The sequence below is a fragment of the Nematolebias whitei genome, chromosome 1 (assembly GCF_014905685.2).
Source record: "Nematolebias whitei isolate Nwh7 chromosome 1, NemWhi1, whole genome shotgun sequence".
NCBI lineage: Eukaryota > Metazoa > Chordata > Actinopteri > Cyprinodontiformes > Rivulidae > Nematolebias > Nematolebias whitei.
Window position 1 is genome coordinate 34,545,737 of NC_056498.1, and position 17,922 is coordinate 34,563,658.

Below are 17,922 nucleotides of genomic sequence, written 5' to 3' on the forward strand. Positions count from 1 at the left end.
TAGCTAGTAACTACTAGCTAGCTACGGTATTATCTAGTTGGTAGTTACTAGCTAGCTACAGTACTAGCTAGTAACTACTAGCTAGCTACGATATTATCTAGTTGGTAGTTACTAGCTAGCTACAGTACTAGCTAGTAACTACTAGCTAGCTACGGTATTATCTAGTTGGTAGTTACTAGCTAGCTACTGTGCTATGTAGCTAGCTAATGCACTAGAAAGTAATTATTAGCTAGTACTGTAGCTAGCTAGCAGTTACAAGCTAATAACTTGACAATTTGGATCCAATTTTAAATTGTTTCTTTGTAAAGTCCTCCGTTGTGTTTTTGTGGCAGATTTCCAACAAAGATACAAGCAAGTTAAAAAGCTAGTAACTTGCTAGGTTAAAAAAAACACAATTTTACAAAACAGTTATTTGTTTAGCTATGATTTTTGTGACAGGTGGTAGTATAGATTCTAGCTAGTAAAGTATTAGCTAATAATTTGCCAGTGCTAGCTAGTAAGTTGACTAGTAACCTATATGTAATTTCATGCTAAAGAGATTATTTAAAAGTTATTTGCATAGTTGTCTTTTGTGGTTTTTGCAACAAGTTCTAGCAGTTTTTTGCTAAGGATCCTATAAATACATGTTTTTTGGAGCAAAGTTATGTGTCAACAAAACACTCGTCTCTTCCGTTGAGGAGGCTCTTCACGGCCTGAATGATTCACGTGTCAGACGGCAGCTACAAATGGTCTGGTATTGAAAATAAAGAGTTGAAAAAACCAAAAAAGTTTCTTCCAAAAAAACAAACATCTTGAAGAAGCTCGAGGAACTATTTATCAGAAATGTTTAAAAATATATCACATAGAAATTTTGATTTCTTGGAAATAAAACAAAGTGAGTGATGATTCAACCCTGTTTTCTTGTGTTGTTTTTAAAACGGATTTAGAGGAATAGCCTGACACTCGTGGCTTTAATCAGAAACTGACAAGTTTGTTTTGCGTTCAAAATAACTACGCAATTTAATAATAAAAGCTTTTGATATGACAGCTTAAAAATTAAATTCAGTGTTGGAGAAAAATCATAAAAATAGAATAAACAGCAGGGGAAACAACACTTTGCGTCCATGTGCACACCTATCTGCACGACGTATTCCACTGAATATATACAGTGAACTGTCCACCACCTGATTTAACTGGAGCAGCTTCAGTGCTTCATACCTTTACAAACACAAAAGATAGATTCAGTGTCACTAAATACACAGGTCGCTAAAGGTTATACGTGCAAACCGGAAAATCATTTTCTGTCAAAGCTGGTACTACTGGAGACGCTAAACGACAAACATTTGATCAAGTTAATGAGAATGAGGAGCCGGGGAGGAAAAGGTTGGCAGGATGACAGGAGTCGGTTTCAAAAAGGCAAACAAAGTCAAAGACTGAGCAGAGGGGACTCATAACCCAATGACGGGTATTAATGCAAGGACAGGTTTATATTACAGCAATTTAGCAATGATTCAAACTGAAATGATGGATTGGACTTGGCATGGCAATATTGATTTGCTGGGAGGAGAGAAGATTAAATATTTCACTTTTACAGATGTTTAAGAGCATATTTGAACTGTTGGCAGCCACAAGGAAGAGGAAAATGGCTGACCTTTAATAAAAGCAGGTACTGTCTCTCAGCAGATACCTGATATTTTACACTACCAGTCATGTGTGTTGGTTTTGTTGATTACACGTCATGGAAAAAGTAAAAAGTAAAGCACTTTTAAACATTTCTGTAAATGTCTAAACCGCTAAATCTGCCCAACGGTTTTTGGAGCAATGCGCCTTTATTCATGTGCATTCACTTTATTCATGAGAAATCAAACTGACAACTCCTGAAGTGCGAGTCTCCACGTGGCTGTTTTGTAGCCGTGAAAAGAAAACAAAGAGATGAGAAAAAAAAAAAAAAAAAACAGAACATAGCAATTACACAGTGTTCATTTGTGCCTTCAACGTCCTCTTGAAGAATCTCAACTGTCATATGAAACCAATAATTTGGCAGAATTCACGTCTTGATATGTAAAATTTTGTGTGGGCTCATGATTGGGTATCTCCATATGGACTTTTTAGAAAAAAAAAATCTTGGACTTAAAGATTAAAGCCTCAAGAACAATCTAAAACTTTTATTAAAACTAAATAAGATTTAACACATTGAAGTGTAACAATTATTGATACCACTTTACAATAAGGCTCCCCTTATAGATGGCTAAAAATAGTTTAAAGATACTTTGCTAATTCCTCTAATAGCACTTTGTAAATCATTAATAACTGCTTATTATGCATTAATTAAGGGCGAGAAAGAGAAAACTGATTAGTTTGTTGCCAAACAATGAGCCAAACCTGCCACCTATACATTTCATCTAGAGTTTTTATTTTAAACATTTCAAAAGTTACTTCCTTGTATGCGCAATAATCATTTGTAAACCTAATTTTTAAGGATATAATATTAGTTGTAGATAATAATGCAGTGATAAAGTACAATATTATATGCTAAGAAACTTAAGTTTAAAAATGCTTATTCTTACAAGGAAGTAACTTCTGAATTGTTTAAAATAACTCTAAATGAAATATATAGGTGGCAGTTTCACTGTTTGGCAATAAATTAGTCAGTTTTGACTTTTTTGCCCTTAATTAATGCACAATAAACAATTATTAATGATTTATAAAGTGTTTATAGAGAATTAATAACGTATCTAGAAACTATGTATTAGTCATCTATAAGGGGAGCCTTATTGTAAAGTGATACCAAATTATTTACTCAAAAAAAAAAAAAAAAAAAAAAAAAAAGCACCAAAAATAATTGCAGGGGAAAAAATTCAGCTATGTTCTACCTTGGATCTGAAGGGCTCGGGGAATCCTCCATGCGGTATTCCGATGTATCCCTGTAGGAATTCAACCACGGACTGCGGGAAGGACAACTCGTCTGCCCTCTCCTCCACCTCTGCTCTGGTCAGGTTGTTCTGCACCATGAACTGAGCCAGATCCCCCACAATCTTAGAGGATGGAGTCACCTGAGGAAAAAACAAAAAAACACAAAAGATAAAAAAGCCCTTCATACGATTCTATTTCATCGAAGACCGCGCACAAGAAGAGACACCAGCATCTCTGCACACTGATGCAATCTCAATTTACTCAGGCCATGAAGAGGTCTTCTATCTTTGGTACATGAATAATGTTCTTTAACAGGACTAAAATCTCAATTTCACACAAAAAGACCCTTTTTTGGAGACATCGCTGCAATTTTCAACAGTTTAATATTCCCTTCTGCAAAAAGTAGAAGCATCCGGCAGGCTACATCATTTGTCTCTTTGTCGTCCTGCTGGGTGTTTTCCTGTCAGCTGTACACAGGTAGGACTGAATAGTCACAGCCAGCGACAGAGTCGCTGTATTAATGAAGATACTGTCGACTGAGATTTAGTACAGAGTGAACGTAGAAAGAAAAGGTGTTTACATCCAGGCAGCCCCTTAAATCTCTTTGGTAAAAGCAGAGAAAACCTGAAAAAAGAAGATAAAGGGTGCGGAGAAGATAAATTAAAATCACATGCATTCTTCCTTTATTTTTAATGGAACATCATTATGGTAATAGTGGTACCAATTAGCATAATGATGATAAGTTGAGGGGGGCTTTTTGGCCTGAAAGCGGGGACACCAATGCCAGCATCGATTAAAAACATTGCTCGTCTATTCTAATGACTGCAGAGACAGATTTAAGACGTTCTGACTATTCTCTTTTTCTTTTATAAAACCAAGTTGTCCTGATGCATAACCTGTAGGTTTACCCGCACAGTAATGGTGCAGAGCATTGCAGAGATTAGTCACATTATTACTAGACTGCTGTGCACAGTGATTGTAGCTTTAATATCCTAGAAAGTTTACTTTATAACAAAAACCCACGGTCACTGCATGTTACCATTTCACTGTACACTAAAATAAAGTTAAAGCTGTGAAAGAGATCAGCTGATGAACATGTTCTTCAAATCTTTGTTGTCTTGTACAAACCGAATTCCAAAAAAGTTGGGACACTAAACAAATTGTGAATAAAAACTGAATGCAATGATGGGGAGATGGCAAATGTCAATATTTTATTCGTAATATAACATAGATGACAGATCAAAAGTTTAATCTGAGTAATTGCAACATTTTAAAGGAAAAATATGTTGATTCAAAATTTCACAGTGTCAACAAATCCCAAAAAAGTTGGGACATGTAGCAATAAGTGGCAGAAAAAGGAAATTGAGCATATAACGAAGAGGTAGAAGACCAATTAACACTAATTAGGTCAATTGACAACATGATTGGGTATAAAAAGAGCTTCTCAGAGTGTCAGTGTCTCTCAGAAGCCAAGATGGTAAGAGGATCACCAATTCCACCATTGTTGCTCAGAAAGATAGTGCAGCAATACCAGAATGTTGTTACCCAGCGTAAAATAGCAAAGACTTTTAAGTTATCATCATCAACCGTGCATAACATCATCAAAAGATTCAGAGAATCTGGAACAATCGCTGTGCATAAGGGTCAAGGCCGTAAAACTCTACTGGATGCTCATGATCTCCGGGCCCTTAAACGTCACTGCACCTCAAACAGGAATGCCACTGTCAAGGAAATAACAGAATGGGCTCAGGAATACTTCCAGAAAGCATTGTCAGTGAACACAATCCACCGTGCCATCCGCCGTTGCCAGCTGAAACTCTACAGTGCAAAGAGGAAGCCATTTCTCAGCAAGCTCCACAAGCTCAGACGTTTGCACTGGGCCAGGGGTCATTTAAAATGGAGTGTGGCAAAATGGAAGACTGTTCTGTGGTCAGATGAGTCACGATTTGAAGTTCTTTATGGAACACTGGGACGCCATGTCATCCGGACCAGAGAGGACAAGGATAGCCCAAGTTGTTATCAACGCTCCGTTCAGAAGCCTGCATCACTGATGGTATGGGGTTGCATGAGCGCTTGTGGCATGGGCAGCTTGCATGTCTGGAAAGGCACCATTAATGCAGAGAACTATGTTCAGGTTCTAGAACAACATATGCTCCCATCTAGACGTCATCTCTTTCAGGGAAGACCCTGCATTTTTCAACACGATGATGCCAGACCACATTCTGCAGCAATCACAACATCATGGCTACGTAGGAGAAGGATCTGGGTACTGAAATGACCAGCCTGCAGTCCAGATCTTTCACCTATAGAGAACATTTGGCGCATCATAAAGAGGAAGGTGCGACAAAGAAGGCCCAAGACGATTGAACAGTTAGAGGCCTGTATTAGACATGAATGGGAGAACATTCCTATTTCTAAACTTGAGAAACTGGTCTCCTCTGTCCCCAGACGTCTGTTGAGTGTTGTAAGAAGAAGGGGGGACGCCACACAGTGGTAAAAATGGACTTGTCCCAAATTTTTTGGGATTTGTTGACGCCATGAAATTTGGAAACAACAGATTTTTCCCTTAAAATGATACATTCAGTTTAAACTTCTGATCTGTGATTTGTGTTCTATTCTGAATAAAATATTAGCCGTTGGCACCTCCACATCATTGCATTCAGGTTTTATTCACAATTTGTTTAGTGTCCCAACTTTTTTGGAATCCGGTTTGTATTACCGATGCCATTCATCATCTTTACGCACTTCTTCCTTTCCGGGTCTCAGTGGTTGCTTGCACCCATGTCCCAGCAGTCACTGTGAGAGACGGGGGACACCCTGGACAGGTTTCCAGTAGGGGTGCACCGATAAATCAGCCGGCCTATTTATCGGTTCTGATTTCCTTAATTTTGGGAACTCGGAAATCAGACGATACTTGCAGGAGAAACAGATTTTTTTTTGTTTTAACAACAATTGTCTGAACTCTATTTATATTTCAGAGCACTACCTCATGGGCAGTTAGTTACTTCTGCTATCAGTTCAGGCAGTTGCATGATTGTCAGAGTATTTTCCTTAATGATAAATCCCAGTGTCATAAGGCAAATGGAAAAATCAATCATTCCTTTAAGGAGTTGGACTACTGGAATTGAACAGGAAATGCAAGTTAACCTTAACGCGTTTGGTGCATTCAGTAGGCAGGATGCTCGGTTCTGTTGACAGGGCGGGGCACCCTGCTTGTATAATGGTAGGCAAAACACTGAGGTGTAATGGCAGTTTAAGTATATTACAAGATATATGGCGGGTGCCATTTTAGATTTTGATATGACAACCCAATTTTCAATAGACTTTTCTTACTCCTAGATGTAGCCGCACACCAAAAAGGAAGTTGGCACATAAATTACAGATGCTGGTCATAAAATTAGAATATCATGAAAAAGTTGATTTATTTCAGTAATTCCATTGAAAAAGTGAAACTTTTCAGTGCTGGTTTGGGATGCCATGTCATCTTCTGGTGTTGTCCACTGTGTTTTCTGAGGTCAAAGGTCAACACAGCTATCTACCAGGAAGTTTTAGAGCACTTCATGCTTCCTGCTGCTGACCAACTGAATGGAGATGCAGATTTCATTTTCCAACAGGACTTGGCACATGCACACAGTGCCAAAGCTACCAGTACCTGGTTTAAGGACCATGGTACCCCTGTTCTTAACTGGCCAGCAAACTCGCTTGACCTTAACCCCAAAGAAAATCTATGGGGAATTGTGAAAAGGAAGATGATACACACCAGCCCCAACAATTCAGAAGAGCTGAAGGTCACTATCAGAGCTACCTGCGCTCTCCTAACACCTGAGCAGCGCCACAGACTGATAGACTCCATGCCACGCCACATTGCTGCAGTAATCCAGGCAGACGGAGCAACAACTAAGTATTGAGTGCTGTACGTGTTCATACTTTTCATGTTCATACTTTTCAGTTGGCCAACATTTCTTAAAAATATATTTATTTAATTGGTCTTAATATTCTAATTTTCTGTGATACTGAATTTGGGGTTTTCATTAGTTGTCATTTATAATCGTCAACATTAAAATAAACAAACATTTGAAATATATCAGTCTGTGTGTAATGAATGAATATACAAGTTTCACTTTTTGAACGGAGTTACTGAAATAAACTTTCATGATGTTCTAATTTTATGACCAGCACCTGTATTTTTCCATTTATCCAGCTCCCAAGATGGATGGACGGAGAGTATTTCCACGTCCCCCGTTCGCTCTGCGACGTTGGACAATAGATGCTTTTAAAACCCAGCGGCAACGACTGTTAAAAAAAAATGTCAAATGGAGAATAGAAACTATCCCAGAGACACAAACCACCTTCTAAATTAAAAGAAAATACATTCTTAGAAGTTGCCCAGCGACGGCAGAATCCCGTTTAAAGCCAACCTCGAGTTGACAAGCTGTGAACTTGAACACTGACGGCTGAGGTGCTGCAGAGACTAAAGAAATCTACAAATCTACAAGACCGCTGGGTTTTCTCTGGCACTTAGTGCGGTCTGAAAGACTACGAAACATTTAAAGTTAATAAATATAGATCGTGTTCCCTGAGGAATTCCTTAAACAAAGACCTGGACACTCGTTTCTTGGACTTGTGCTGCCAAATCGTCCTCAGAGGGACACGGGGACGGCGTCTCCCTTGGGGATTTCTACAATCCTCCAGGGCTTTAGGTGCTTGTTGGGAGCAATAAAAGAAATACTTTCTGCTAAATGAGACAAGCGTGCACTTCCTTGTTGCACCTGCCTGCCACAACACCTGAAGCTCGGTTTGTCTGGGCTTTGAAGATAATAAGATTTCTTTAACGGAGCGACTATTTACTGACGAGCTTAAGAGATTTGAAACGGTCGCTGGAATCCCTGAGAGAGAAGTTTCTGGACAAAAAGCCAACAGCAAAGGCTGCTTGAAATAAATGTGAAAGAATGAAGCATTACCGTGCATCCCGAATCTCTTGTATCCGTCATTTTCCTTCTCGCATTGCAAAGATTTAACACTCATCCCATTAATCAACTTTATAAATGATCCGTCACCACAGACATGGACTTTTTACTCTTTTAGAATCACTTTAGTCCCAGTTCTCTCTCCTACAGCCCATTTGACAAATACTTTTCCTCTCGATCCGCAGTAAGATCAAGAGTGTTAATATTTGTTGATGAATCATCGACTTCCGACTCGCTGGATGAATTACAGAGAGGAAAAAAAAAAATCTTATCAGCTGAGGATGAGCTTCGTATGATGTGTGAGCTTTTCAATAATTCCAGATGGGTCTGCGGGTAAATCACATCCAAGTCTGGTCGGGAAAACTCCTCTGTTCTTGTGTGGAGAAGCAATAAAACATGACTGATCTCACTTTAACGATTTGTATTTTTAAACAAACTATAATGTTTAAAAAGAATAGATGTTGGCGCATAATGCCCATGAACTCATACATGAGACAAAGTGCCAATCAGTTGGTTTGAGAAAAAAACAAACTAGAATTACAAAATAAATGTGTGAAAATAAAGTTAATATTTAAAGTGATAAAAAGGCATTTATTTTGTAGGCATTGTTATATATTGAGAACTTCCGGTAAGATGGCGCCCGTGTGCATGGCTTGCAATCCACCTCTGCTGATGGTGTTCGGATTATTTCTGTTTTGTTCGTTTTTTTAGCTGTGGCATGAATTCACTCCTCATGTATGACCGACAACAGCTTCTGGATCTTCGTTTTTCTGTCACTGATGGCGTTTATTTGGAACAATATGCGCGTACCTCTGGATTGCATTTTAACGCACCGCAGCCATCAGGCCGGCGCGGTGGTGGATTATTAACGATATTCAAACCAACTTTTGACTGTAAACAACTGCCCATCCCAGTTTCCCGCGTCAGCTTTGAGCTGAGCGTCTTTGAACTCGGACATTCACCTGCGACGTTATTTGCACTCGTCTACCGCCCACCTCGATCTAAGGATTTCATAAATGAGTTTTCTGACTTCTTGGCTGAAATCACACCAAAATATGATCATGTTTTCATTATTGGGGACTTTAATTTTCACATGTGCTGTCTGGAGAAGCCCTTGGTTAAGGACTTTTTAGATTTATTGGACTCATTTAATCTAACGCAACATGTAAACGGTCCCACCCAAGAGCGCGGACATACACTGGACCTTGTTTCAACTCATGATGTGACTGTTAATAATCTTGTTATTGGTGATAATGTTTTTTCAGACCACACGCCAGTCCAGTTTTTGTATTTTGCTTTGTGTGTTACCCGTTGTTCTGTCTGTACAGCACTTTGGTTGGCCTTGTCGCTGTTTTAAGTGCTCTATAAATAAAGTGGTATGGTATACATATTTTTTCACAAGGTTTCATTGAAGGGTTATTCATAAAAAAATGTATATTATTGTTTTAGTAATGGAGGAAAGATAAATGAAAATGTTTTAAATATTGCAGTTGAAGCTAAAAGTTGCAGCAGTGAAAAGTTTTAATATTGTTGCTCATATCCGGCCTACAACCCAAGTTTTTTGAGATATAATTATGATCGGAAGATGGCATTAGAAAAAAAATGTTGAGATCTGTAAAATAAGCAACTGAGCTGTTTGTTGACATCTGGTCAAAAATAATAAAAAAATAGAATAAAAAGCTTAACTTTATGGCTGCATATTCAAATGTGAACATTTCACTTAGGAAAACTAAAAAATAAGACCAACTCATCTGAAACACCGACTGGATTCACAAAAAATCTAGACATTCAGAGGGAACATGGAAGCTGAAGCTGGAACAGGACTCGGAGGCTGGTTCCAATCACAGTTTTAAGCCCCGCCCCCTCCATGCAACAACTGCCCTGGGTAAACCGTAAAAATGTAGCCCAAATAATTTTTTTTCAGGGGTCGACTCTTGTTGATGCCCATAGCTCTTGTTGCCGTTTGTTGAAAAGATACATTTTCTAATGGTTTTTCTCATTTGGTTGAAATTAGTTTTTTTCTTGTTTTAAAGAATCACAATGACTGTGTGCAGGGTTTGATGTCTAATATTTTTTTTAAACATATACACGTGATTTTACCCATTTCGACACATTACTGGGACATTTCTTTACTTGGCGAGGCCAAAGGGAAACATCAAAGGGAAATTCTGTCGTTTCTCCCTGATAGTGACATAAAATAATCTAAACCACCAGATTCTGTGCCGTTAGCCGTTGTAGCGATGCTCTGTTTACAAGCAGGCGTTCCCCCTTCAACATCACTTCCTGTTACTGTGTATGCTAATATCTCAACTATTCATCACAGCGACGTGGATTTATTCATTTATTTTTTGCAATATGATATTAATGTTTTTATTAGGGTGCACCGATTGCAGTTTTCTGGCTGATCACGATCACGGATCTCTAAAAACTCCGACCTGCCGATTCCAAATTTGGCCGATACCGATTTGTTTTACAAGCGACGCCGTCAGGTGTTACAAGGTCACAATGCACCGTCAATTTTCCAATCTTATTTTATTGAAAAACATACAATACAAACTTGTTTTAACTGGTTATGAGCTAGTGCTCTGAAATATAAATGAAGTTTAGACAATTGTTGTTAAAACTAGAAAAAAAAAATCAGTTAAATTGGTTTCTCGTGTATCGGACGATCTCTGATCTCCCAAAATTAAGGAAATTGTAGCCAATAAATCGGCCAGTTTATCACCCCTAGTATTTATATTTATCCCGAAAATCTGACGTCACGGGCACATTGAAGCCCCGCATGCACTCTGGTCAAACATACAACATGGGTGGCGCCCGTAAAATGTGGTCTCAACAGAAGGCGGCGGGAGGCAACGTCTACACTTCTCATATAGGAGCTAAGGCCTGAAGCAGCGATACGAACAACTCTGCCATGCTGATGTCACAACTCAAGCAAAGTACCACTCGAGTACAAACTCAGAGTGTCCTGACTGATAAAACCTGCTCAGCTCAAGTATCTCTTCATAGGCTCGGTCTCTCACAGTTTCCCCTCTATTTGCATCTCTCTTTTTAATTAACGTACAGCTCCCAGTAGGTGGACACACATGACACTCCCTGGCATCAGAACCTCGGTGCAGTTGCATCTGTGAGAAACCGAGTGTTTGCGTGAAAGGATGGAAGTGATAGTGTGTACTTGTATGCCTTTGTGACTCGTGTCTGTGTACTTTGCTCAAATTTGCTCCAAAATGCAACTCTATCCAAAGCTAGGCGCCCCTAATGGGTAAAGGATTATATCACCCAGAACAGAGAGTGTGTGTGTGTGTGTGTGTGCAGGATGGGAGGCAAATAAGACGCACAATAACACAAGCCAGCCAAGCCAAAGCAGAGTGAAGAATGGTGCCTGTCAGAAGGAGGAGAAAGGAGAGGAGTGATAACAAGAAGCTCAGGGAAGGAGAGGAGGAGGAGGGAAGAAATGATAGAAAGATTAGAGCTACATAAAGGAAGTCTAATCGAAATGAGAGAAGGTGGGAGCGATTGATGAAGGAAGAGATAAGACAAAATGAAAGTGGAGAGGGTGGGAGAGATGACAAAGGGCGCGACGATAAGGAGTTACAGGAAGAGTTGGAGGGAGGAATACAGGGATGGACAGATCAGGCGAAGGGAGGCAAACAGACGAGAGCAGTCTGCAGCCCCACAGGCAACACAAGACGTGCTCCACCTTCGAGTGGAAGAGACTGCGCGTCTCAGAGAGTGGAGGTGAGCGAATACGTGCCTGTAATCGTAAAAGGAACGTGACGGGAGTCGTCCAGAAAGGCAGACCCACCCCAGAAAAAACTAAAACAAACAACGTACCCTGACAAGCAACAGATCCAACTAAACAAAGAGGAGGTGAAGTGGAAGAAACAAGTGAAGGTAAAGACATTCAATAGATAAATAGTGGGTTTTTGGAGAGCTGGAACGCCTCCAATGGTTCTCTCTTCAGAAAAACACAAGTCAATGCCAATTAATTTACAGGCTGCAGCATCCTTAGCTCTGTCAGAGATGATGCCGTTACACCAGCACCTGTAGGCTTCCACTCAGGTGCGCTCCGCTCAACTTTCCAGCTGTTCCAGCAAATATGCTTTCAAGCAAAAATGATACCGAGCAGCTTAAGAGCGAGGAGAGATGAGTTTCTACAATTATCTTCTGGCGATGAGGGCTTTGTCGAATTTCGGCAACACGCTGCTCAGATGACATTTACAATGAGGTTTTAGATGGTGGGGTGCCTCGTGCTCTTGGCGCTGATAAAGAGAGGAGGGAGACTAAACTGACAGCGAGATAAAATAAACTATTTGAACATGAGAAGCGTCTCTGCTCTTATTGGTTTAAAAAGTTTTTCTGAGTTAATTTTTTTCGGGGCTACAGAAAAATAGAAACTAGCATTTCTTAAGGATATCCATTCATCGGTTTATACTCGATCTGAAGTCGAGCAGTTGACCTCTCCCGCTGCAGTACATGCCACGCCCCAAACCATGTTGGCGTTCATCTCATGATGCTTCACGTGAACGTCCGGCCAAAGTAGAATGATGTACAGCACCAGCACGGGTTTTAATCCCACCGGGTTCTCCACTTCATCCCTGCATCCACCGTTTGGCCTTTACAAATATGTCAAGTAGAGAGCGCTACACTTTTCAAAATCCTATAGTTAGTCGGCTTGGTTTCCTGACCTATTCCTTATCCTATGCTGCTATAACCTTAGACTACTGGAGGACAAATTGGCCTCATTTTATTAAATACATATAAATTAATGGTTTGTATTTTTAATGATTCTTTTTTAACATGTGATTTCTGTCTTTTTTTCCTCCTAGAAAAAAAAACTTGATGGCCTCTATATCCCGGAGCTGCCATTGTGTATCTGTTCCTCCCAAACCCAGCCGGTCGAAGCAGATGGCCGCTTGTCCTGAGCCTGGTTCTGCTGGAGGTTTCTTCCTCATGAGGGAGTTTTTCCTTTCCACTGTGGCCTCTGTGCTTGCTTAGGATGGGAGGCGGCGATGAAGTGAAAACTCTAAGCAATCTGTTGGCTCCTTAGATAACTAACATTATTAACTAACTTTATACGTAGTGAATTGTTTCTGTTCAGTGCCCTGAGACGACGCCTATTGTGATTCGGCGCTATTTAAATATATTGAATTGAATTGGCAGAAATAATCTGTTTGAAGAGTTTCAGTCAGGTTTTAGAGCTCACCACAGCACTGAATCTGCACTGGTGAAAGTTAATGATATTCTCATGGCCTCTGACAACGGACAGGTGTCTACACTGGTCCTGTTAGACCTCAGTGCTGCATTTCATACAGTTGATCAGAGACTTGAATATGATATTAGAATTACAAGAGCGACTCTAAATTAGTTTAAATCATATTTATCTGATAGATTCCAATTTGTAAATGTAGATAATGAATCTTCATCATACACCAAAGTTAGTCATGGAGTTCCTCAAGGTTCCGTGCTTAGACCAATATTCTTTACCTTATATCTTCTTCCATTAGGTAAAGTTTTTAAAAAGCATAGGATAAATTTTCATTGTTATACTGATACACAGAATTAGCTCATAAAACCCAACAACTCCAATCAGCTACTTAGACTACAATCATGTCTTAAAGACGTAAAAACCTGGATGACCCTAAATTTTCTGCATTTGAACACTTTAGACTGAGGTTTTAGTTTTTAGACCTGAGCATCTTAGGAACTAATTTTTCAGTCTCTCTCCCTCTTTAGATGGCATTAATCTGGCCTCCAGTTCTAACGTTAGCTCCTCAAAACTGTCCATGTTGCTTGCACATACAACAGATGGCTTCTGGAAGTCGAGTAGTTAAAAGTGAAACGACAACATTGTTGCCCGAGCGCTTTTCCACATAAATGCCAATGAACTTCTGACTAATCATACATTACTTTGTGTATATTCCTGTGAAAAAACATTCGGCCTGGGCCTTATGTTGAGAAGGGGTGGATGAAGCTACGACGGAATCAACATGCAATTTCATCAAGCAACTACATCAGTGAAAGCAGATTTCTTGACTTTAGGTGGAGTATAAAACAGCCTTACGCGTTTAGGAACTGTAGCCACCTGTAAAATTGACTGGGCTATAGCTATTTCTGTTTTAAGGTCAGCTAGTTGTGGCAGCCATGATGAAGTTGGTTAACTCCAAACAATCAGTTATAGATGTACATCCAATAATAACTTAAACTTAACTAACTAACTAACTTAACTCAGCACTTTGGTTGGCCTTGTTGCTGTTTTAAGTGCTATATAAATAAATTGGTATGGTATGGTATGGTAAATAATTTAAATAAAATCTATCCAGTGGTTAATTAACCAGGAAAATCAAATTGACATCACAGATCTCTTCTGCAAGGGAGGCATGCACCTGAAGGCAGCCTAACATTTGCTAACAGTGTGGACACAAACGGTTCACGCCAAAGTTCGGAGCAAAAATAAATCCTAAAATGTAGTGCACAGAGCGCGAGTTGGCAATAACTGGTAGCTACTGCCAAACCAAGTATCAGCACAATAACCAGCCAACTTAAAATGATTTGTAAAACCAATTTATACTTTTAAAACACGTCCAACCTCTACTACATTCCAGCTGCAAACCACTTCCCATCAGCTCTCACAAACATATTCTGCTGCTTCTGACCTGAATCACACAATAGAAACCTTCACCCTGTTTGACTTCATGCCAGACGTCGTCTCCCTCAAAGGTCGAAGAATGCCCTCAGGAGTAAAAACACATCTTTTATACTTCCAGTTCTCTGCCGTGTTGTTCTGAACTTCTCCCTCGATGGCAGCGAGTCAAACATCCTACATCACTAATTACGGTTGCAAACCGCTGCATCATTAGGACGTTTTACTTCCAAAGTAAAACTTCCTGTGCAGATCAAAGATGCATTAATACTGAAGAAAACAGAGTAGGTCAAAGATATTTGCATTTCCCTTTACCAATTTGAGTCAAATTCAGGCAAATTCTGTGACTGCATTGGGTGATGTATACAACATAATGATTCCACTCAGATGTACAGGTTTGAAATTATAAATAGGCTTAAATATTTTTAATTTACAGAGGACTACTTAGAGTTAGTAATATCTTTATAAATTTTACATTTAAAACTAAATATACTTTAAAAGAAGTGTAAAGTATGAGACTTCCTTCTCATCTTGTTTAATCCAAGAAACCTGCAATAATTACGACCAGTCCAAAGTGTTTCTGCATTAAATGCTCTTCCCTACAATCTCAAACAAGTAAAATATTTAGTTCATAACTTTTTCCCAGAACCAATTTAAAAAAGTTAAGTCAGGTCCTCTGGATGAATTTAAAAAAAAAAAGGAGAATTATTTCGGCTTTCATCCGAAAGACTTCTTCAGTCTGAGGCGCTGTATTCAGCTCAGTCTTTTAAATAGCACTTTATCATGGTGGATCAACCAGTTTGCTGCTGACAACCAAAACCAGCTGCTCACATGATCAAGAAGGACCATCAGTCTAACAATGGATCTTTAGCACACTGATGGCTGTTTACTATTCACATAGGGCTGAGTGATATTAGCAATCACAACATTGTAAGAGGTGGACAGTTGAACATGGAGGCCTCCACCCCTGTTTAATGATGGACGATTTCTTTTCACAAAGATGGCTTCTTTTATGTTCCTCTCTATCAAGAATGCATAATCCCTGTGAATAGCAAGTGGCCATCAGGGTGCTAATGATGGATCGTTGGCACCCTGATGACCACTTGCTATTCACAGCACATGCCTGAGGCAAAACTGGCCAAAGTGGTTTGAAATGTCCTGATTGATGGTCCTCCTTTTAAGGTCGTTTTCACACCCGATTGTCTGAATTGTCGGTTTGATTGGGGACCAAAATACGGAACTTTTATTTACATTTTCAGCTGGTGCAGTACACATTCACACTGCACTGAGTCAATCGAGCCAAACTGTTCACCCCCCCTCACCTGTGGTGGCGCTGTACCAAGAACTACTCAAGGAAACAACGTGAAAACCTCTGAAGAAGACACTGAGCACAACTTACTTCTGGAAATAAAAACTAAAATGGAGTGGTGTCAAAATTTAGCAGTTTTAGGATTTCTGTTTTGCCTGTGGCTCATGTGCCAAACAAACATTTTTCAACAATGGACTCAGCATGAGCGGAAGATGAGGCAGAAGACCATGGAGAGTGTTTGTCACACAAGGCGGCTGAGATGGCTCCGTATGAGAAACACACGTTTGTTTTGGTTGTTTTAGCACGGAATGCCCAGCAGCGCTGTAATCCGCTTCCTGCTTTTGGAATGGGCTCCGGTCCGCTTGCATTCATACTGCATTTGAACCACACTAGAGTTCACTTCAGTTCAGAGTTCTACTGGAGGTTTCTTCCTTTTAAAAGAGAGTTTTTCCTTTCCACTGTTGCCACTGTGCTTGCTCAGGATGGGAGACTGCAACGAAGCCAAGATTCAACTCGTCTGCTGGATTCCTTAGATAGAACACTTTACTAATTGGCTTTTATGTGAATGTTCCTGTAAAGTGCCCTCAGACAACTCTGTTGTGATTTGGCGCTATATAAATAAACTGAATTGAATTCAACCAAACAAGAGACCTACAGGAGGTATTTAGGCAGACCAGAGTTTGATTCTTTGGTCCACATCAGAGTTTGATTGCACATTCACACCTCCCCAAACGAACTGGACTTTCTAGGCAAAAGGACGAGAGTTCGATTAAAGCGGACTAAACAGGGCTGGTGTGAATGCACCCTTAAAATGTGAAAAGCTAGCTCTGGATGTCCCCAACAAACTGGTTTATCCACTTTGAGAAGCTGCTATTTATAGGAGCGAATTTGTCGCATGGCTTCAGACTGATGGTCTTTCGGATTAAATTAAAAGTTAAAAGCTTTTTTTGTCTTCAGAAATGTCTTTTTGTGGAGAAATCATTGTTCTTAACGTTAAGTTATATAAACAAATGTGTTGACAGGCTTGATCCGTACAGGCAGCTCCAAACTTCAAAGTGTGAGAGATATCGCTCCTTGAAGGGACTATACTGGGAGCTTTGCATACGGCGGGGGGGCTTTACGTGGCCTGTCCTCTTTATGTCTGCATCTCGTAAGCAGCCCCCCGCCCCCCACGTTGGACTGACAGTGTGTGAGACACTGTCATTGTCAAGCTAACAGGGTACAACAGAGAGCATAGCAGCACCCGTAGGCACATCGAGCGACATTGGCTTGTGCAGTGAAGCCCACAGAGTCTTAATTGAATTGATAGAGAACACGGGGAAAGAGTCGAGGAAGTCGGGGAGAGAATTGATGAGGGAAGCAGAGACGGGGAAATGAAAGTAGGGAGAAGAGAGCAGAGACTTACATTTGAGGGAGAGACACAAGGAAAATGCAAAACGAGAGGGAGAGGTGGTAAAATAAACCAGCTCCCATCAGTTCCTTATGATGGAAAAATCCTAAAAAAAAAGAAAAACCAACAAATAAGCGTGAAACAAGGCAATGAAGAGCAGAAAGGTGAAAACTAAAGAAAGAGTGTTGGTTGATAGGAAGACTGCAAATAAAGTAAAATAATTACAGAGTGAGCGTGGACACAGAAAGAGGAATGAATCTATTACCAGGGTGTGATGGTAAATAATGAAGGGGGCAAAACAAAGGATTTAATGAAAGATAATGAGAAACGGAAAGGCAGGCAGGAGGTGAACTCTGGTGTGAATGAGTGTGTCGACTACAGAGTTGGTAATAGAGCTTCTCTCCACGGCTACAATTAATGCGCCCTTCAGGAAATCTGAGCAAAGAGCTGTTCACTCGGAGCCGTTTGAAACCATCCCGCTGAAAGTTTGGTAAAACAACAAGTGACAGAATAAATAAACCAAAGGCAGGAAAGGTGTTGATTGTTTCAATAAAAAGGTGGTGCAAGTACAGGTGGAGGGAGCAGCAGATAAACCTGACTGAATGAGGGATTGTTTCAGTTAAGCTAAGAAAGACGGTCAGCAACGTAAAAATCAGTCTATAAATTAAGATGTTCCATCCATCCATCCATCCATCCATCCATCCATCCATCCATCCATCCA

At 40.0% G+C, this 17,922-nt stretch overlaps 1 protein-coding gene across 2 annotated transcripts in view; it reads right to left on the reverse strand.

Moving 5' to 3' along the window:
- LOC119409659 (pyruvate carboxylase, mitochondrial) overlaps nucleotides 1–17,922 on the reverse strand; it is a 472,483-nt gene that overhangs the window by 22,759 nt on the left and 431,802 nt on the right. For both annotated transcript variants that reach the window (XM_037676564.1, XM_037676571.1), the window contains exon 22: nucleotides 2,853–3,032. In XM_037676564.1, coding sequence (XP_037532492.1) covers nucleotides 2,853–3,032 — 180 coding nt within the window. The remainder of the gene's footprint in view (nucleotides 1–2,852; nucleotides 3,033–17,922) is intronic.